This window comes from Perognathus longimembris, chromosome 21, assembly GCF_023159225.1.
Source record: "Perognathus longimembris pacificus isolate PPM17 chromosome 21, ASM2315922v1, whole genome shotgun sequence".
Taxonomy (NCBI): Eukaryota; Metazoa; Chordata; class Mammalia; order Rodentia; family Heteromyidae; genus Perognathus; species Perognathus longimembris.
Genome location: NC_063181.1, coordinates 12,595,433 through 12,617,975, shown reverse-complemented (window position 1 = coordinate 12,617,975; position 22,543 = coordinate 12,595,433). Strand labels below are relative to the sequence as shown.

At 40.1% G+C, this 22,543-nt stretch overlaps 1 protein-coding gene across 2 annotated transcripts in view; it reads right to left on the bottom strand.

Moving 5' to 3' along the window:
* The window catches only part of Klhl2 (kelch like family member 2), an 87,939-nt gene that overhangs the window by 9,578 nt on the left and 55,818 nt on the right, over positions 1 to 22,543 (bottom strand). For both annotated transcript variants that reach the window (XM_048330313.1, XM_048330314.1), the window contains 6 exons: positions 22,314 to 22,463; positions 16,048 to 16,165; positions 12,856 to 13,053; positions 12,337 to 12,438; positions 10,929 to 11,057; positions 10,424 to 10,564 (listed from right to left, as the gene is read on the bottom strand). In XM_048330313.1, the coding sequence (XP_048186270.1) occupies positions 10,424 to 10,564; positions 10,929 to 11,057; positions 12,337 to 12,438; positions 12,856 to 13,053; positions 16,048 to 16,165; positions 22,314 to 22,463 (838 nt within the window). The remainder of the gene's footprint in view (positions 1 to 10,423; positions 10,565 to 10,928; positions 11,058 to 12,336; positions 12,439 to 12,855; positions 13,054 to 16,047; positions 16,166 to 22,313; positions 22,464 to 22,543) is intronic.

Genomic DNA, 22,543 nt, shown 5'->3' with positions numbered 1-22,543 from the left:
TTCAGCCACCACAGAAAAGCCCACAATTCATGGAGACTAAAGAACACACTGCTGAACCATCAGTGGATCATTGAAGAAATTAAAACAGAAATTCAAATTTTTATGGACTTCAACCAAGTTGAGGACACAAAGTACCAGCTCCTTTGGGACACAGCAAAGGCAGTACTCAGAGGAAAATTTATATCTCTGAGTACATACATCAACAAACTGGAGAAACAACAACTCAGTAATTTAAGGAAGCACCTTAATTTTCTGGAGAGAGAACAGCAAGCCAAACCCCAAGTCAATAGACGGAAGCAAATAATTAAAATCAAATCAGAATTAAATCAATTAGAGACGAAAAAAACCATCGAAAGAATCAACAAAACAAAGAGTTGGTTCTTTGAAAAAATCAACAAGATAGACAGACCCCTGGCAAACCTGACCAAAAAACGAAGGCAGCACACTCAAATAAACGAGATAAGAGATGAAACAGGTACCATCACCACAGAAATAACCGAAATTCAGAAAATAATAAGGGACTATTTTGCAAACCTTTATGCCAACAAATTCGAGAACTTGGAAGAAATGGATGATTTCCTAGAAAAAAATGATACCCCCAAACTCAACTATGAAGACTTAAACCTTCTAAACAGACCCATATCCAGTATTGAAATAGAAACAGCAATAAATGATCTCCCATCCAAGAAAAGCCCAGGTCCAGACGGATTCACCGCAGAATTCTACAAGGCCTTCAAAACAGAACTCACTCCAATATTTCTCAAACTCTTCAATGAAATTGAAAGAGAACGTTCACTACCAGACTCATTTTATGAAGCCAGTATAACCCTCATCCCAAAACCAGGCAGAGACTCATCACGGAAAGAGGACTACAGACCAATCTCCCTGATGAACATAGATGCAAAAATTCTCAACAAAATTCTGGCCAATCGACTTCAACAGGTCATCAAAAAAATCATACACCACGATCAAACTGGATTCATCCCAGGGATGCAAAGCTGGTTTAATATACGCAAGTCAATTAATGTAATCCACCACATCAACCGGAGCAAGGTAAAGAACCACATGGTTTTATCGCTGGATGCGGAAAAAGCGTTCGATAAAATCCAGCACCCATTTATGCTAAAAGCCCTGGAAAAACTGGGATTCCAGGGAACATTCCTGAATATAATCAAGGCAGTTTATGACAAAACCAACAGCAAGCATAACTCTAAATGGTGAAAAACTAAAGCCATTCCCTTTAAAATCAGGAACAAGGCAGGGATGTCCACTCTCTCCCCTGCTCTTCAACATAGTACTAGAATTCCTAGCCAGAGCAATTAGGCAAGAAGAGAATATAAAGGGGATCCAAATAGGAAAAGATGAAGTTAAACTTTCTCTCTTCGCAGATGACATGATCCTATACCTAAAGAATCCCATAGACTCTACCCCCAAGCTACTAGAGCTGATCCAAAACTTTGGCAAAGTTGCAGGATATAAAATAAACCTTCAAAAATCAATGGCCTTTCTCTATGCTAACGATCAGAAGACCGAGGCGGAAATCAGGAAAGCAACTCCTTTTTCAATAGCCCCCCAAAATATAAAATACCTAGGAATAACCTTAACCAAAGAAGTGAAAGACCTCTTTGAAGAGAACTTTAAAAGCTTGAAAAATGAAATTAAGTCAGAACTAAGAAAATGGAAAAAACTCCCATGCTCCTGGATTGGGAGGATTAATATAATCAAAATGGCAATATTGCCAAAGGCTATCTACAAATTCAATGCAATACCCATTAATATCCCAACACCATTCTTTAATGAAATAGAGGAAGCAATCCAGAAATTCATATGGAACAATAAAAGACCTAGAATAGCAAAAACACTCCTAAGCAGAAAGAACAGTGCTGGAGGAATTACAATGCCCAACTTCAAGCTGTATTATAAAGCTATAGTAATAAAAACAGCTTGGTATTGGCACCGGAACAGGCCTGCAGACCAATGGAACAAAATTGAAGACCCAGAAAAGAACCCACAGAACTATGCCTACTTAATCTTTGATAAAGGAGCTAAAACAATAGTATGGAAGAAAGATAGCCTCTTTAACAAGTGGTGCTGGCAAAACTGGTTCAACACATGCAACAAACTAAAACTAGATCCTTATATATCACCCTGCACCAAAATCAATTCCAAATGGATTAAAGACCTTGAAATCAAAACAGGCACCCTGAAAACACTAAAGGAAGGAGTAGGAGAAACACTTGGGCTCCTTGGCACAGGACAGAACTTCCTTAACAAAGACCCTGAAAGGCTACAAATCAAAGAAAGGTTGGACAAATGGGACTGCATCAAACTGCAGAGCTTCTGCACGGCAAAGGACATAACTCTCAAGATAAACAGAAAGCCCACAGACTGGAAGAAGATCTTTACCGGACATTCAACAGACAAAGGCCTCATATCTAAAATATATGCAGAACTAAAAAAATTACCTTCTTCCAAAACAAAACCGCAAAGAACCAATAGCCCCCTCATCAAGTGGGCTAAAGACTTACAAAGAAACTTCTCTGATGAGGAAATGAGAATGGCCAATAGACATATGAAAAAATGCTCTACATCACTGGCCATAAAGGAAATGCAAATCAAAACAACATTGAGATTCCATCTCACCCCAGCAAGAATGTCCTATATCAAGAAAACTAACAATAACAACTGTTGGAGGGGATGTGGCCAAAAGGGAACCCTACTTCATTGTTGGTGGGAATGTAAACTGGTTCAGCCACTCTGGCAAGCAGTATGGAGATTCCTCAGAAGGCTCAATATAGAACTCCCCTATGACCCAGCAGCCCCACTGTTGGGTATCTATCCAAAAGCCCACAAACAAAATCACAGTAATGCCACCAGCACAACAATGTTCATCGCAGCACAATTTGTCATAGCTAGAATCTGGAACCAACCCAGATGCCCCTCAGTAGACGAATGGATCAGGAAAATGTGGTACATGTACACAATGGAATTTTATGCCTCTATCAGAAAGAATGACATTGTTCCATTTGTACGGAAATGGAAGGACTTGGAAAAAGTTATACTAAGTGAAGTGAGCCAGACCCAAAGAAACATGGACTCTATGGCCTCCCTTATTGGGAATAATTAGTACAGGTTTAGGCAAGCCATAGCAGAGCATCACAAGGCCCAATAGCTATACCCTTATGAACACATAAGATGATGCTAAGTGAAATGAACTCCATGTTATGGAAACAATTGATATATCACAGTTGTAACTACTTTCAATGTCCTATGTGTATGTGTAATTTCTATTATTGATGATGTTCTTGTATCACCTTCCTATGGTTGTACCTACACTATCTCTGTAATCTTATCTGAGTATATTGGAAACCATGTTTACTGGTATTGGAAATAGGAAATTCAAAGGGAATACCAAATTTGAGAGACACAGGGTAAAAAAAGAGAAATAACTACAAAAGCAATACTTGCAAAACTGTTTGGTGTAAGTGAACTGAACACCTGGGGGGGGAGAGAAAGGGGGGAGGGAGGGGGGCATGAGGGACAAGGTAACAAACAGTACAAGAAATGTATCCAATGCCCAACATATGAAACTGTAACCTCTCTGTACATCAGTTTGATAATAAAAATTTGAGGAAAAAAAAAAGACATTGAGAACATGAAATTTATTTTCCTCTACTGTTAAAATTCGGGACTAAATGTCAGAAATTTGGATATAGGTTTGATTACCACTGTTAAAGAACTGCTTGGGTTTCTCATTCAGAGGTCAATAGGAAAAGGCAGGAAAACTTAGGACAGACCTGTGAGCCTATCCTCAGGAGTGAGGGGTGATCCGGCAAAGGCGCAGCTTAGCCAGTCCATGTGGTGGGACAGGCCCTGGGGGGAGTCCACACATGGTGGAAAAAGAGTAGGCTGGCACAGAGGCACTTCATCAAGCCCCAAAGAGTAGGATAGGTATATATGCCCATTCTGTAGGTTGGGCAAATGGAGGCTTTTCTTTGTCCTGTATCTTTTCCTTACAGATGGACATAAAAACCTGATGGTAAAATAGGTGATGTGATGATGCTATTGAAATCTAAAACTGCTCCTTGGGAGGTTTTAAAAATTAAAAAAGTTTTCAAAAGAGAGTTAAAAGTTTATCTGTATAATGCAATTTGATTTCTATATGTTACAATTTGGATGTATCTTTTTTAAAAAAGGGCAAAGATGCTAAGTCTGGATTCTTGTGTTTGTAATTCTGGTACTTGTAATTCTTACATTAAGGGAAAACTGCCATTTGAGTTCAAAGGTGTTCTAGGCAGTAACTCAGACTGCAAGAGAAAAAATGGCTGTTTTTAAATGAGCCACCCTGAGGCAATAGACTGTGACCAGTGCCTCTAGATTTCAGAGTTCTTAAAATACAATTGGAAGCTAAAGTGTAAATGTTAAAGCAGAAGTTAGTGTTAGACTTTTTAAAAAATCAGGAATGGATTTCTAGATATGAGATTTAAAAATAAAGTTGTCCTAAATGTTCGTTTTAAATTGGACAACAGAAATAATTAAGGCTGCCAAAATGATTGTTTAATTGCTATTCCAGTTTGCCTTGCAGATTTTATAACAGTTTCCAGGTAGGACTACAGTAAAGGACAGATAATTCTTACAAGTTTATCAAATGTAACTTTGGCCCTTATAAGTTCCAGGTAAGAGCATGCTTAAAAACTATTTCTGTGTGGACCACCTTGTTGCTTTTAATTGGAGTAAAGTGGCCTTTTGTAAGACTCATTGATCTGAAAACTGTGGTTCGAAGCCAGCCCGGGCAGAGAAAGAATCTTAGTCTATGAATCTTAGTCTCTATTCGGCCAGCAGAGTGCTGGGAACAGAGTTGTGTGGAGCTCAAAGTGGCAGAGTGCTAGCCTTGAACTGGAAACTGAGAGGGACAGCACTCAGTCCAAGTCCAGCAACAGACCAAGAGAAATGCCAAAGGTACATTTACCTCAGCATAAAAAAGTCACTCCTGGGACAAAAGTGATGGAGCATCCAGAGGCAGTAAGCCACTGCTTAGATGGCAGAGATAGTGTCAGATCCTAGAATCATGTGTCCTTGGCCCTTGAAAAGTTAATCAGAGCTGGGAGGTCCTAGAAGAATAGTATGTAAGCATGCCTTTCTAATACCCATGTCTGTCTACTGGGCAGGAACTTGCCAGTCATATGTGATAGTGGGTAGTAAAGCTAAGATTGTCAAATGGGGGGATAGTTTAAAATCCCAACTCCCTGCATCTGCTCAAAGCCCTAACCGGCAGTGAAAATTCTGAGTTGTCATATCTGTTCAGGAAAGGAAACTTGTGGACCTGAGATCGTGTCCTTATTGAGACCTACCTGAGGCCTACAAAGGTAATTCAGGCATTGTTAGGTTATCAGAGATTAGTTTTCCCAGCCAGTCAGGAAAATGTTTTTGCAAACTAAAATGTTAAAAGGCTGTAGCGCCCAAAAAGTCTGTATAGTTGTTAAAGTTAAACGTTGAATGTAATTTCCAGTTTGGAGTAAAGCTCCTAATAGATATCTAATCCTGTCACCTCTTGGTAAAGTAGACTAAGGTTATAGGTTCCTGGCTAGGTAAGGTCAACGCCCCTGAGCCAGCCTGAAGAAGTTACAGAAGATGAATGTTCTCTGCCCATCAGCTCCCTTTATAAGATGAGGCAAGATAAAGTAGGGATCCCCCTTCTCCCCGTGCTGTTCTCCCACTTCAACCCTCCCTTCTCAAAGAAGCCTCAGGCACTAGTCATCCTTTTCACCACTGGATTAGTTGGCAGGTAGGGAGCAGCTAAAGGTTTATCTCCAGGCTCTTCTGGGAGGTCTCTGGGCCACTGGAAAGCACCCAATCAATTTGTCTAAAGTAGAGGAAGTTAGACAGGCAGTGGATAAGTCTCCAGCAGCCTTTTTTGAAAAGCTGCTTGGTGCTTACTGTACTTATACTTCCATAGATCTAGAGGCTGAGGAAAATTTTTAAACGCAATTAATGTAGCATTTGTGGGACAGGCAGCTCCAGGCATTAGAAAGAATATTAGCAGAGAACATTACCAGAGGACAAATGCGGCTGGCAGAGTAGCCGCCAAGGGAAAAAGGGAAAGGGGAACGGTGCCAGGAGCCTATTGGGAGGTAGACTTTACTGAGGTAAAAAAGTTTGGATCTAAGTATCTGCTAGCTTTTGTAGACACTTTTTCAGGATGGACGGAAGCTTTCCCAACCAAGTGGGAAAGAGCACAGACAGTAGTGAAGAAGCTGCTAGAGGAGATAATTCCCAGGTTTGGGCTCCTGGTAGCCATAGGCTCAGACAATGGCCCCTTTTTCGTCACTCAGGTAATGCAGCTATTAGATAAGTCATTGGGGATTAATTGGAAATTACACTGTGCCTATCACCCCCAAAGTTCAGGTCAGGTAGAGAGGAGAGAGACCTTAACCAAATTAGCCCTTGAGACTGGCAAAAACTGGTCGGCCCTCCTACACCATACTTTACCGGCATCACACCTTATGAAATAATGTTCGGGAGGCCTCCTCCTTTATACCCTAAGCTTGGTTCTGAAGCAATAGCTAAATTGTCTAACCAACATTTGCTAAAAGGCAACTAGGAAAATATTAGGGGATTTCACTAGTCAGGCCTTAGGATAAGCTTCTTTAACCAGTCTATGCAGAAAGTTGCAGGCAACCCAGCAGGAGGTGTGACATTCTACTGGAGCCACTGGGAGACATGGCTGCCTGCTGCTGCCACATCCCCTCCCATACCTCAAATACGCCTGACAGTCATCTGGAGCCATCTATAAACTTCTCACCGCTCAAGTAGATTTGGACATCTGGGGAATGCATGCATCCATTGATAAGCTGACCAACTACCAACTCCCTCAACTCCCTGGCAGAAGTGGTCCTCCAAAACAAGAGAGGTTTTTGGAAAAGGAATGCTGTTTTGGGGTTAACCATATGGGAGTGATCCAAGAAACGCCGGGAAAGCATGAGATGGTATGAGTCTTTGTTTAGCTGGTCCCCTTGGCTGACATCATTAATAACCTCAGTAGCAGGACCTTTGATGTTGCTAATAGTTATCTTAATGGTTGGTCCTTGTATTCTTAACAGGCTCGCTACATTTGTAAGAGATCGTGTCAGTGCGGTACAGCTAAGGGTACTCAGATCTCAGTACCAGCTCCTGGACACAGAAGCAATAGAAATGTATGATAATGAGGCCATGATTGCCCCCCCCACACCCCCAGTAACCAGTAGAAGAGGAGGGAATGTAAGGGCTAACCTGAGAACCTAAGTGACTAAATATTAAGTTTTAGTGTTAAAATTATAACAGCATCTAGGGCTGGAGATATAGCCTAGTGGCAAGAGTGCCTGCCTTGGATACACGAGGCCCTAGGTTCGATTCCCCAGCACCACATATACAGAAAATGGCCAGAAGCGGCGCTGTGGCTCAGGTGGCAGAGTGCTAGCCTTGAGCGGGAAGAAGCCAGGGACAGTGCTCAGGCCCTGAGTCCAAGGCCCAGGACTGGCCAAAAAAAAAAATTTTTAACAGCTTCTAAACCCTAGCTTCTTATAGTTTGACATTTAAAAATATAGGGAGCCCTTCTTCCCCTCTATACCTGGGTAGCAACCATGGTACTGGACAGTAAAAAAAAAAAAAAAAAAAAAAAAAAAAAAAAGATCATAATCATAGACTATAGAAATAACCATATAATAGTAGTAGAAATGCCACGGTAACTGTTGGGTTGGTTTACTTATGATTGAGTACTAGATTATTTTAGCCCACTCAAGCTTGCTTAGTGGTAATGGGAAACCATGGTAGCAACTGTTAAAAATAAAGTTGGTACTATGTCAGTCTGACCACAAAATTCTGCTTCTGTAAATGGCTTGCTTAACCCATCTGTGACTTGCTCTACCCCCTGCATTAATCCCCTGCATTAGTGCTAGGTGACTACCTGTTGTCAGTTCCTGATATATATTCCCATTATCAAAGCCAAAATAGATAACTGAAAGGGTAGTCAATAAAAATAAGATAAGACTTGCTTGCTAAATGTCATCCAATCAAGTATCTGCCAAGTTGGAAATACTCTGCCCCTGTTGTAATCACAATAAAGACCCTGCCTATCTGAGGGTTGGGGCTCTCAATCCAGATCCGCTGTGTCGGTGACAGTTGGAGAGTCCAGGCTCGAGCTTGCAATAAAGACTCTCATGTGTTTGCATCGGAATCAGCTCCTTGGTGGTCTCTGGGGACCGGAAATCTAGGCATAACACATGAGGTTCTTTTTGGTAGATAGAAGCCAAGTCACTTGGTCAAAGGACACATCTTCCGGCAGTGTTTGGTGCTTCCAGTCTGTGGGTTTATCATAATCAATGTCAGGAAAACCGACAGCCAGTATGCTCCACTCTGAAAGCCACAATTTGCCATTTTGCTTCCACTTTCTTTTTTTTGTGTCGGTCTGGCAGCTTTGTATGCAGGACCTGGGTGTGGTCTCTACACTTTTTGAGCTCTACCACTTGAGCCACAGCTCCAACTCTGTTTTTTCTAGTGATTGAGAGTCTCACAAGACTTTCCAGCCCAGGGTGGCTTCAAACTGCAGTCTTCCGATCTCAGCCCCTCGGGTAGCTAAGATTACAAGTGCCTCAGTTTGATTTTTGTTTACTGTTGCTTGTGTCTTCAGACAGTTTTGTTAAGTGGCCCCCGCTTGTACCAGTCCTCCAGCTTCAACTGAGTATTGAAATTACAGAACCTTGCTACCACACCCAGCACTTCTTTTTTCTATTTATTTATTTGGTTGTCATGGGGCTGGACTGAAAACAGGGCCTGGGGTCTATCCTGGAGCTCTTCTGCTCAAGGCCAGAGCCCTACCACTTGGGAGCCACAGCACCACTTCCTGTTTTCTGGTGGTTACTTGGAGGTAAATCTGCAGTCCTGAGAACTCAGCCTTCTAAGTAGGATCACAGGTGTAAACTACCACTCTTGATATCTTAGGTCACTTCATAATCTGACTTGTAAATTGAGAGTTCAAATATGCATACTGTTCTCTCTCTTCCCTTTTAAACCTGAAAGCCTTTCCTTCCCAATTCAGGTGCCTGGATAAGGTTCTTGCCCTAAGGCAACAGAACAGAAGGACTGGGCAGATCTTAATACAAATTTGTTTCAGATTATAAAGAAAATAGTGAGTTACTTTGAACATCTTATCATTGAGTTTATATAAAAATGTATTCAGCTGGTTGAATACATTTGAGTAATGTAAATTTTTTTTTTTTTTTTTTTTTTTTTTGGCCAGTCCTGGGCCTTGGACTCAGGGCCTGAGCACTGTCCCTGGCTTCTTTTTGCTCAAGGCTAGTATCTGTCACTTGGGCCACAGTGCCACTTCTGGCCGTTTTCTGTATATGTGGTGCTGGGGAATTGAACCCAGGGCTTTACGTAGAGGAGGCAAGCACTCTTGCCACTAGGCCATATCCCCAGCCCCTAGATTTACTTTTTATAGTTAGTATACAGTGTATTTCTAACAGGGTAAGATGTTAGTTACTCAGGCAACCACTTCACTCATCTACTGTGCTTGGTTGTTGTTGTTTTTTATTAAATTGTATCAAAAAGTTACCTGGAATAAAGCACGACTTCAGCTGGCTCTCTCATCTTGTCTATTCTTAAAATTCGTTGTTGTTGCTACAGCCTTCCCCCCCCCCCCCCCATTTTCTGAAAATCTAGAACTATACCAATTTTAGTTACATCTTCACACTTCCCCTTCAGAGTCAGGTAATCAGCTTTTCAGCCTGGTACAAGTATGTGCACAACTAGACATGTTCCCTGAGAACTGGGCTTTCTACTGTGTGATTATGTTGTCAATACTCAAAAAAAGAAAAGAAGAAAACTAGACTCTTCCTTTAAAAAAAGACTAAAAGCAAAATAATTGGAGATTGAGGCTTACCTCATAATCAACAGTACTATTTTTAAGTTTGTAGTAAAAAATTTAAATATCAGCTAAAAAGATCTCTACCCTTAACCAATCAGTTTTTGCATTCATCACCAAAAAGTAGGTGCGAGCAAAAGTTCCAGGTTAACTCAAGTGTCACAACAATGTGCTATGTTGTATAGCCTTGTCTAGTGGTGATGAATCCAGATACTATGTTAAGACTGGCTGGTCTTTATTCCCTCCCTCCCTCCCTTCCTCCCTCCCTCCCTCCCTCCCTATTATTTATTTAAGCAGTACTAAAAGTCACACCCAGAGTCTTGCGCATTCTAATCAAGTAGTCTATCACAGAGCTTTATTCCCAGCCCTGGACACTGACTCTATAAGCTTACTATATAAATGCCTATCTTTAAAGAGTTCAAAGTCTATCAGAAAGGCTAAATCAGAAAAAGAAATGGAATACATAATATACTAGTGAAACTACTTAATTCAAGGCTTTGTCATTTTAAGTCAGACAAATACCTGCATTTCTTCTGCACATGTTCATATCTGCAACCTGTCTCCATGTATTTGTGGCAGGATCATATACTTCAACACTTTTTCGTACTAAAGGGCCATCATGACCTCCTACAGCATATAATAAGTTGTTTAACACACCGACACCTAGAAAAAAACAACAACAATCAAACTATCAGAATACAAGAGGGACAAGAAATGTGTAACATATCAGTGTTTATCTAAATGCCTCGTATTTAAACCTAAGAATTAAGAACTATTTTTCAAAAAAAAAAAAAGATACACAATAAAGATAACATGTCGTAAGACAGAAGTTTGTAAAAGTTCTTTAATATAATCCTTTTGAAAATAACTCCCTAAGAAAAGTAATTGGTCTATTACCACTGCCCACACAAGCAGAAGACAGTAGTAGTGTCACTGAAATCGGCATGTTTTCAGGTAACATAGAGATATGTGCACCCCTTCCTTCCATTATCCCCTTGCTTCACCTGCCACCTGGGCTCCCATTTACCTGCTCCACTGCGCCTGGTGCCCATTTCTGCTATGTAGGTCCATTCATTCGCTGTAGCATTATAGCATTCTACTGTGCTAAGACACTGACGAGAAGCTCCATCATAACCCCCCACAGCATAGAGCAAACCTAAACAAACATATAAAATGTATAATTATAATGTGTCGTTGATTACAGCCTTGCCTAATGGTGATAAGTGGACTGACCAAATCCCATGAACATGGGCAAGGTGTATAGGAAAATGCTAGTTTTATATATTCATAGTTTTATACATTCACCTGACAGGACACAAAGAGTATACTCATTATATCCTTAGAAAATACTAGGTGATAAAAGGGGACAACCTCTTGGAAAACAGAATTCAATAGCAAAGTAATCTTAGTAAGTAGACTGGGGTAGTTATTTTGAAATAAAAAGCCATGAAGTATTATTAATAAATACTACACCATCATGGCTGGCACTGAAACTAGATATGACTGTCAGACTTCATTTATATGAAACCGGAAGAGAGCAAGCTGTGTAGTGACAGAAAGTAAAGCAGTGGTAGTTAGGTCCCGGGAAGATGAGGTTTGTAGCTACAATAAGTATAAGTGGTTTGGGGGATTCATAAAAGTATTCTAAAATGAGTTTGGTGCTAGATGCACAAAGAGCTGTGTAAGTTCAGTGGGCAAATTGTATTTGCATTATATCTCAATGAAGCTCCAATTCCCCGCCCCACCCACCCCAGAGAATTATATTCACAGAGAAAAAGAATGGAAACCTATGAAACTGCCTGTGTCCGATGTTTTATGTTTTGTTTTAAAAAAAAAACACACACACACACTCCTACAACTTTCTTTATATTCTATCGGGGAACAAAGAAAAATATAAATAAGCTAACTGCAGCAATCCACCCCCCAAATGTTAAACAGCCCTGCTCCACATAAAAAACTCTATGTGCCCCTTGGTTTGTTTCTCCAACAACTGTATGAAGATCAGATGACAGGGATGGAGGTTCTATACTTCAATGGTACAGTGCTTCTCAAACATGCATGGAGCCCTGAGTTCAACCCCCCAAACCACAAAAACAAACACACAAAACCCCACAACAAGCCAGTTGGTAGTTTGATATAGGATGCTTCAACACACACACACACACACACACACACACACACACACACACACACACACACACACACACAGAGGGAATACAGAGGGTAAGACTGGACTTTATATAAGTTAATATTTGTAGATGAGCTGGTTTCAAAGAGGTTAATTAAACTTTATAGTAAATATTACTTTTCCTTTTTAAAATGATAACGTGCTTGCCCATTGATAAAGGAGTGCTTAGATCACTGGAAGAAGCACGTTCTGGAACAAGCAGCCCTCTACCTGGAAACATTCACCTGGAAGAAATGCCAGCACCTACCTCCAACAACACCCACGCCCACACTGCTTCTCCTGGTGTTCATTGGAGCCACATGAAACCACTCGTTAGATTTTATGTTATATGCTTCCACAGATGATAAGCCTACAATAAAGCACAATGCCTTTCATTTCTCCTCCAAAGAGTCCGTTGTTATATAAAAACATGAATAAGGAAAACTACATCATCAGGTGTTTTACATTAGGCTAAAATGAAGAGAAGAAAATGGAGGAACCTAAGCATGTGAATCACATGATAGAAAGGAACGGCTTTTCTAGAAGCTTCTATCCTAGATACTGCCATTTACAAGCTTTTTTAGTTTGGCAGCTGACGAATACTGACAGAAATTAAGCAAAGAATTTTTCTAGTGTAAACTGTAAAGACATTCTTTATACAACTGAAGGTCTTTAAATAAAATACCTGCTAAAACATTAAATGGGTCCTAATTTTGCCTCGATGTATTTGGTGTGCTTTACTGTGGTAATGGAAACACCAGTGCAGAAAAGATGGAAGGGAAATTACCTGTGCTCCCATCAAAGCCCCCCACTGCATATAACAGTCCGTTTAGCACAGCAGCTCCCAAAGTGCTTCTCCGGTCTCGCATGTTAGCCACGCTGGTCCACTGATCTTTCACGGGGTCATAGGAATCCACAGTGCGAACTCTTAATGAGCCGTTAAAGCCACCAACAGCAAAAACCAGTCCTGCCATATACACCATCCCTGCAGAAAACACAGCATTTGGTGATGACCATGCAACCAGACCGCTGCCACTATCCGAAGACATCTGCTGCTGTGACTAGAGTCTGTTACTCGAAGTGTCCCGACTAAAACAGACCCTAAACATACCACCCATCTGCAAGAACATATAATCCTAAATGCACAATGGTATATATGTAAGGAATTCGCTGAAGTGCTGTTGAAGCACTGTTGAGAGTAACCTAACATTAAAAATAGTTTTGGCTTTTTTTTGGGGGGGGGGCAGTCTTGGGGCTTGAACTCAGGGCCTGGATGCTGACCCTGAGCCATTTTGTTCTCAAGGCTATCATCACTCTACCACTTGAACCACAGCACCTGTTCCAACTTTTTCTGAGTCGTTTATTGGAGATGAGAGTCCCATAAACTTTTCTGCTGAGGCTGGCTTCAAACTGTGATCCTCAGATCTCAACCTCCTGGATAAGGAGGATTACAGGTATGAGTCACCACAGCCTGGCTTAAACATAGTTTTAATGTTCAATTATCAACTAGAGGGCTGGGGATGGAATTCAGTAGTAGAGTACTGGCCTAGTAGGTAGGAGGCCCAGCACCTCAAAAATAAAAACTATCTGTGTATAATTGGCTCACACCTGTAATCCTCACTATAAGGGAGAGACTAGAGGACTGTATCATGACCAGCAACCCTCCTCCACCCAAAAAGTAAGGGAGGAAATGTAAGCATATGCGGTCATTATATTCAATAAATATTATGTAAAAATTGAACTATATAACAACTTGAGGGTAGGGATGGGAGGAAGGACATGGAGGACACTGATCAAAATGTGTTGTACTTAACCTCTCTGTACAATGACTTAGTAATTTTTTAATGAATATTAACTTTGAAACAAAATAGCCACTTATGATAAGGCATCATTAACAGATGATATAAAATATCTATAAGGGAGCTGGGGGCCAATGGCTTACGCCTTTAATCCTAGCTACTCAAGAGGCTGAGATCTGAGGATAGCAATTCAAAGCCAGCCAGGCCAGGCCAGGCCAGCCCAGGCCAGGCCAGGCCAGGCCAGGCCAGGACAGGACAGGAAAGTCTGTGAGACTCTGATCTCCAATTATCCATCAGAAAACTGGAAGTGGTGCTGTGGCTCAAAGTTGTAGAGCACTAGCCTTGAGCAAAAAAGCTCAGGCCCTGAGTTCAAGCTCCACATCAACAACACAACAAAAAATCTATAAGGGAAAAAAGAAAGTATTGATGAAATAAATTTACAATAATCTAAATAAATGGAAATAATAAGCTTTAATTCATGTAAAGCACACAAGATTACAAAAACGTTTGAGAGACTCTAATTTGACCAAGGATTAGGTATAGTAGCTTGCACCTGTCATCTCAGCTACACACTTGTCATTCTAGCTATTGGGTAAAGCACAAAGACTGGGCACGTGGTAGCACCTTTCGTCTCCGTGAGGCAAAGAAGCACAGATAGGAAGATCATAATCCGGGCCAGCCTAGGCATAAGTAATCCACACAATAAGGACTTGTGGAGTAGCTCAGGTGATAGAGCTCCTACCTAGCAAGTATAAGGCCCCAAATTCAAATTCAAACCTCCATCTCCTCCACCCCCCAAAAAATAACCCCAAAAACAACAAAAACCTAGAATACTACACCTAAAACAATATAAAATCCTAGATAACAATTTTGTAGTATTGGAAATCAAATGCAGGGCCTCATACATTCTAGGCCAATGTTATATCAGAAGCATCAGACAGGTAGACATGGTTATCTCTTTTTGCTTTATTTATTTTTTAAATATAATCTACTTTTTTTCTCTTTTCTTATTTATTGTCAAAGTGATATACAGAGAGGTTACAGTTTCATATGTTAGGCCTTGGGTACATTTCTTGTACTATTCGTTACCTCCTCCCTCATTCCCCCCCTCCCCCTCCCCCTCCCCCTTCCCTCTCCCCCCATGAGTTGTTCAGTTGGTTTACACCAAATGGTTTTACAAGTATTGCTTTTGTTTGTTTGTTTTGTTTTTTGGCCAGTCCTGGGCCTTGGACTCAGGGCCTGAGCACTTTCCCTGGCTTCCTTTTGCTCAAGGCTAGCACTCTGCCACTTGAGCCACAGTGACACTTCTGGCCGTTTTCTGTATATGTGGTGCTGGGGAATCGAACCCAGGGCCTCATGTGTACGAGGCAAGCTCTCTTGCCACTAGGCCATATCCCCAGCCCCTTTTTATCTTTTGTCTCTCGATTTTGTTCCTACTTTCTTCTCCCTAGTTGGCATGGGACTGTGATCTTTCTACCTTCATCCCTCCCATAGCCGGATGACTTGCATATACCTACCTCCAAGCACCAGCTGATTCTTTGAGACAGGATCTTACTAATATTTGACCACTGGATGGCTTTGAACTTTAATCCTTCTCTGCCTCCCACATACTCCCACCAACTATACCAGGTCATTGAGCCACTGTGCTTGGCTTCTACGCAACTCTTAAAGATGAAGTAACTCTAGGTATACTGATTTTTAACAATCTCCAAGATACACTGTGGAAGTTCTACCATTACAGAAATGACCCATTCTACTTAGAACTCAGTGCATGACTGGAGACAAGACTTTAGAGATCTAAGTTTAGGTTCCAGGAATGATTCTCAAGCACTGCAATGGCTTCTTAGGATGTACTTTTACTAAATACGGTCAACAAATATATGAGTTAGACACCCAGAACTAAGAGTCTCAAGCTAAAGATTTCCTCTCTTGATATTTCAGTTGACGGAGCTAAGAAAATACCAAGCACACCCCAGCTTCTGCAGCTTAGTGATCGGAGGGCTACGCCCCACCCTGAGTGTCTTAAAAGTGAGGTATAGGAAGCCCTTAACTTTCTTAACCACAGCTTCTGCGATAAAAGCTTTTCTCACAGACATTCTTCCAATGAGCAAAGTCAAGACCTGAGAAAGATACCTTCAAGGACCTGCAGTAGAGAACTGGCCAGGATGCATCGTGCTTACCTGCCCTGCACCTCCTGGAAGGCAGTTCTGCCACCTGATGCCATCGTTCTTCTTTGAAGTCATAGCATTCCACGCTTCGGATAGCCTTAGGTGCTTGGCCCCCAACCACCACCATCAACTAGAGGGGCAAAAATGTCAGCTCTTGAACAAATAACCATTACATACTCCAAGACTTTAATAATGCCCTACAAAGAGCAGTGTAGGGTGTTAGGATGCAGATGATAGGGGTGAGCTGTGGAGAACCACCTGACCAACATGTAATAAACATCCACAAGGGGGTACGTGTTAGAACTGTAATTCTGTAATCTAGCACACTTAAGTCATAAATAAGGATTTCAGAAACTCAGTTTCTGATCCTTCAAGCAAAAGCAGCATTTGAGGCAAAAAAAAACAAAACAAAAAACAGCAGGCAGTCAGCACCAGCAAGGCTGCAGTGTGTCAGGGGGCTTGCTGGCAATCACGCCCTGGTCTGTGGACGACCAGGCATTAGGCCCCTATGGTCCAGGAGAACAGACACATGGAATGCATAGTACCAGGTAAGTGAGGTGAAAAGGACAATAATGTATTAAAAGAAAGATAGGGAAGGGATAAGAGAGATCACAAAAATAAGGGAAATAATTGAATTGGAGTTGACAAGAGCACAGATGTCTGGCTCTCAAGGAGAAAACCATCTTTGCCCCACAAATAAAATCAGGAAGACAAACAATAGAGAAGCTACAAAACACAATGAACAAACACACTGCCTAGAATAAATCAAGTCTACTGATGTCCTTAATTCAACTCAATAATGACTTACTAAGTGCCTACCATCTCTACCTGTCCAGAATTGTGGTAGCTAGGTGTTACACCCAAGAAATTTAAGACGCGGTTTCTATCTCCCAAAAGCTTATAGATCTCAGTAAGAAAGTAAAAACCAGGAAATAATTCAATAATATGTAATTATATGGGATCCAAATGCTATTTGATTAGTACATACTAATTGCTACCATTAATCAGATAATAGAAAGTTGCTATAATTTGGTGAAAGCTTCCTGAAAGGAGTGTAACTAGCGTCCTGAGACAGATGGAATTTAGAAGCCAGTATGCTGTCTTGTCCTGAGCCCCACAGGCACATTCTAACAACACAGAAAATATACCTATCAAATCAAGGAAGCAGTTAATAATGTCTTCCATGGATAACTATCAAGAATGGTAAAGACTTCAGGGGGAAAAAAAGATGAGATGATGACAGGGTGGACGGACCAATAATAAAAAGAAACAAAAAAAAATCAGAACAAACAGAACATGAAGTAACTCAGACATACCAATAGGGAAGGTTTGCAATATTGACTAAGCAATGACCTAGCTACATTTAGTATTACAGCAAGCTGGGAACAAAGAAAATACTACTCTTCAATCAGATCAAGTCTCAAGCTTCCAAAAAGAAACTCATGTTTAATACCTAAACAACAAAGAATTTTAGAGACCCAAAATAAAATAGAACATAGACCAACCAAAGAATTTATTCTAAGTTTGTCATTCTAGTGCTGACTTCAGACAAAATGAAGAGTTAACAAAGAAAATCCCCTTCTAGGACCAAAAAGGAGGGGATGGAGATGTTAAACCTCAAAATTAGTATATATGCACCAAAATAAACCTGGTATGTTGAAAAATCTAAAAACTCTCAATAGTTACAATATTGAAGATTTGGATTTTTAAAAAAACTACATAAAAGAATATATTTTAAATCCTTGGGAAGTAACACTTACAGATTCTATGTTTATCTCAAGCTCTGAAATTCATGATTTCTATGCAACAGTTCATTTTTGCATATCAAAATGAGGATGGAAGAGAAAATGTGTTATTCTAAGAAAAGCAACATGTGTCCTTTACTCTTCCCAGAGAGATAAAATACAATGGGGATTTGGGGCTTTAGAAACCACCGACAGAGGAAACAAGAAGAATGTACCGTGGTAGGACAAGAAAGCAGGATAAGAGATAAAGGAACCAAGCTACAAACTAACCTGCAATCAGCAAGAGTTGTTAGATGCTGAAATACTACACAACTTATGCAATAAAAGAATAAAATCTTACACAGGCAAAAGTTACACGTAATATTGGTGGAGGACAAGGAGCAGGGAGTCAAGTGAATTCAAGTGATCATCTTGAAATGTAGGTCAATTAAAGTATGCAATGTTAGTTAAAATGTCTCCTGCAAAGTCAAGTTTCCTGGAGTTGAATGTGTGGCTCAGGTAGTAGAGTGCCAACCAGTGAATCAAAGTGTCAGATATCCAGCTCAAGTCCCAGTCTCAAAAAATAAAAAATAAATCAAAATAAATCAAGTTTCCTAAAAATTGTAAAGTTTCCTAAAAATCCAAGTTCCTTGGATTTGTTTGCCTGGGCTGGCTGTGAACCAATATCCTAAGAACTCAGCCTCCTGAGTAGCTAGGACTGTTGGTGTGAGCCACTGGTGCACCTAGCAAACATCCTAACTTTTCAAGTAGAAATTTGAATAGATACACAAAAATATTTGGCTGTAAGACGTTGGTGAAAATTTTAAAAGATTGAGATTACAGAGAACTGCATTTGGTTAGTTAACCAAATACACTACTAGCAAAACATAGACATAGTTTTTCATGATGATTTCCAAGTGCCTTACAGTATCCTACTAATGTTTGGAAATGAACAAATGCAAAACTAGTGTTTGAGATTTTTAAAAGAAAATTATATAGGTAAATAGAATAAGTTCATAAAAGAAGAATCTAGGGGGCTGGGAATATGGCCTAGTGGCAAGAGTGCTTGCCTTGTATAAATGAAGCCCTGGGTTCGATTCCCCAGCACCACATATACAGAAAATGGCCAGAAATGGCGCTGTGGCTCAAGTGGCAGAGTGCTAGCCGTGAGAAAAAGAAGCCAGGGACAGTGCTCAGGCCTTGAATCCAAGGCCCAGGACTGGCAATAGATAGATAGATAGATAGATAGATAGATAGATAGATAGATAGATAGATAGATAGATAGATAGAATCTAGTATTAAAAGGACTAAGTTATTGTTATGGCAGAAATATTACCAGATCTGATAAGAATCTCAATAATGTAACCACAGCTTGTTTTACTTGATTCATCATCATGAATACAATGAAATTCATAACTACTATGAAATATATATGCATAAGAAACTGACTTCTAGGGGCTGGGAGTATGGCCTACTGGCAAAAATGCTTGCCTTGTATACATGAAGCCCTGAGTTCGATTCCCCAGCACCACATACATAGAAAACGGCCAGAAGTGGCACTGTGGTAGAATGCTAGCCTTGAGCAAAAAGAAGCCAGGGACAGTGCTCAGGCCCTGAGTTTAAGGCCCAGGACCAGCAAAAAAAAAAGAAAGAAAAGAAGAAAGAAACTGACTTCTACTTTGTTCTTGCTCATCTGTTTGGAATTAGTCCTGAATATAGCTACTCAAAAATAATAAAATGGTGTGTTGAAAAGCTTCTAACACAAGCACCTCTTAAAAAATAGATGCAGGGCTGGGGATATAGCCTAGTGGCAAGAGTGCCTGCCTCGGATACACGAGGCCCTAGGTTCGATTCCCCAGCACCACATATACAGAAAACGGCCGGAAGCGGTGCTGTGTCTCAAGTGGCAGAGTGCTAGCCTTGAACGGGAAGAAGCCAGGGACAGTGCTCAGGCCCTGAGTCCAAGGCCCAGGACTGGCCAAAAAAAAAAAAAAAAAATAGATGCAGACCAGCGCATCACATCTGTGATGCTAGCTACTAAGCAGGCTGAGATCTAAGGATGGCAGTTCAAAGTCAGCCCAGGCAAGAAAGTATGTGAGACTCATCTCCAATTAACCACCAGAATAAAACAGAAGTGGAGCTGTGGCTCAAAGTAGTACAGTGCTAGCCTTGAGCTCAGGGACAGCACCTAGGCCCCAAGTTCAAGACCCACGACTGAACAAAAGAAAACAAAAAAAATTGTATGTGGATTTATAAACATCGATCGAGAAGAGATCATGAAAGTAGATTATGCAAAATCAAAGCCACAGTGCTGCTCATTGCTAAGGATTACTCACTGCTATGCAATGTCTGCTCCCCCTCCTTCTTAGCCACTTTGAAGAAGCAGGATCAAAGAGAAGCCTTATGGATCTGTGTGTGCGCGCCATGAAATCCAAGTTAAGGAATTGATAAGCCCAAAAGCATAACATCTTTGGAAGGGCCTCTAGAGCAGTCTAGAAACACTGTAAACTTAACAGAAGACCACAGGCTTTACAAAAGAGAAAATCAAATACTTGGTTAACCAAAGTAACATGTTTAAAACTTCCATATATTAGAAAATATTCATTTTCACTCTAAAGGTCTCTCTGTGGCACAACTAAAGACACCACAAGAAGAACTATACAAGTCAGATGAGGTTTTTGTTTTGGGGTTGTTGTTTTGTTTTTTTCTTACAAATATGAAATGTTTTACAAGTAGGTGTAAATTGGAAAAAAATTAGAAAGACTAGCATGAAAAGAAATGGTAAATTTACATTAATGGTCAAGAGTTTGACACTACAATTTAATTTCTGTAAAAACAAAAAAACTGACACCAAATAATATGGACAAAATAAGAAGTAATGAAAACTTATAAAGATGGCTATTTTAAAAAAGCAGGTAAAGGGGTATTTGGAAAACGTGACACTGAAAATCAGCAGACCTGCTGGCATGCACACTAAGATTAAGGGAACTAGCTGGTGTACTTACTGAGCCACTTACAATTATTTTTGAAAAATCTTGCAGAACTGAGGAGAGATCAGAACATTTTAAAAAGGCAAATACCAATTTTCAAAATAGAGCAGGTAGTGAATGCCTTGTCACTATCTTTTGTTCTGCGGTGATAATTCTTAGTAAAAATTTAGAGTATTTTGGGAAAAGCACTGTAACTTCTAAGGGGTAGTAATGAGTAACATGCAGAACACTTTTTTAAAAATTCATGCCATTTTTAAATCCATTTCATGTGACCAAATGTTCCATGTCACATTACTCATTTTTTAATCAGATAATAGACACAATTATATAGACAGAAAGTTTCTCCAAACAGGCTGTGTCTTTGGGTGGATATTTCTACTGAGATGTCACCAAGAATTTTATTGGGGTATTTTCATTTGTTTGCTTGCTTGTTTGAAACAAGGTCTTGCTGTGTAATGTAGGCTGGTCAAGAACTTGAGATTCTACTGCCTGGGTTTGTAAGTGTTGGGATTATAGTTGTATGCCATCACACCAAGCTTATGGTCTATTTTAAGTTAAAACAATCAAGAAAAACAAGTAAGTAACACAACAGCAAAAACGGCAGTTAGCTCTAAATTGAGAACAGGTGTTAACCCTGGGTTAAAAAACAACAACAAACAACATCAATTTAGATGTGAAGCAATTAAACATAAGGACTCTAGAAATAAAACTTGTGAAGACAGTAAATAAATGCACTAAAGTGAAAGGATTTAATGACATACTTAAATGGAAAGGACAGAATAAAACTAAAGGTGATTATAGAGATAACAAATTCTTATTTCTTAATCTAGCATTGCTCCACACATATGAGCTAAAAGGAAATGCATTAAAAAAAAAAAAGCTTATGGAACTTCAAGAGATGGTCTGTAAGATACAAACAGAATAGCAAAAAGAGGGACAGAAATGATGGGTTATACTCCAAGAAACATCAAACCAGTAAATCATGAATGACCACAACTAAAAACATGGAGACCACGAACTTTTGAATAGGAAAATGTATACACTGGAACTATATAAAGACGGGAAATCTAAGCTGAGATGGCTACAAGTGAAGTGTGGGAAACCATCAATAGGATTTGTGGATAGGAAGCAGAGGAACTAAAGATGCTATCTTATCCTTACATCTAATATGCAAGTCTATGAAAATGCTAAGTTTTTAGACATATAACCACCTTGTTTACAGAGAAATCTTTCTGCACAGTATGACATCCCTCTTCTGACAACAGCTACTGCTTTCTGTTATACCAAGAGCTTGTAAAATTCAGAAGAAGGGGGAAAACCAGGTAATTTCCACTCCAAAAAGTGACATCATGCAGTATATAAAAATCAAATAACAATTCCCACCCTTAACACATAAAATCAGTGGGAGAGACTGAATCATACACTCTACAATGCATTCTCAGGCACAACTACAGTGCAGGCAAACTACAATAATGGAACATGGGAAGTCAGATGATCAAAAATATCATCAGCTCACTATAAGCCTCCAGACAAAGTACTAACAAATGTGAACAATAGATCCTACTTTGGGAAGATTCATGGGTGTCCTTAGTCGAGTTCGGACGCTTTTCATTAATATCCGCTGTTCTGTGGGTAGCAAATGATACTTCATAGCTTCAATGAGGTAATCTTTACAAGCACTGCTATTCTTGACCAATGTTTCCTCTTCAACCCTCTGCAAGAAAAGAGCAGACGTAGCCCATGAGGGATAGCTATTTCATGATAAAACTTCCAAAGAAAACACAAGTAAAAAAA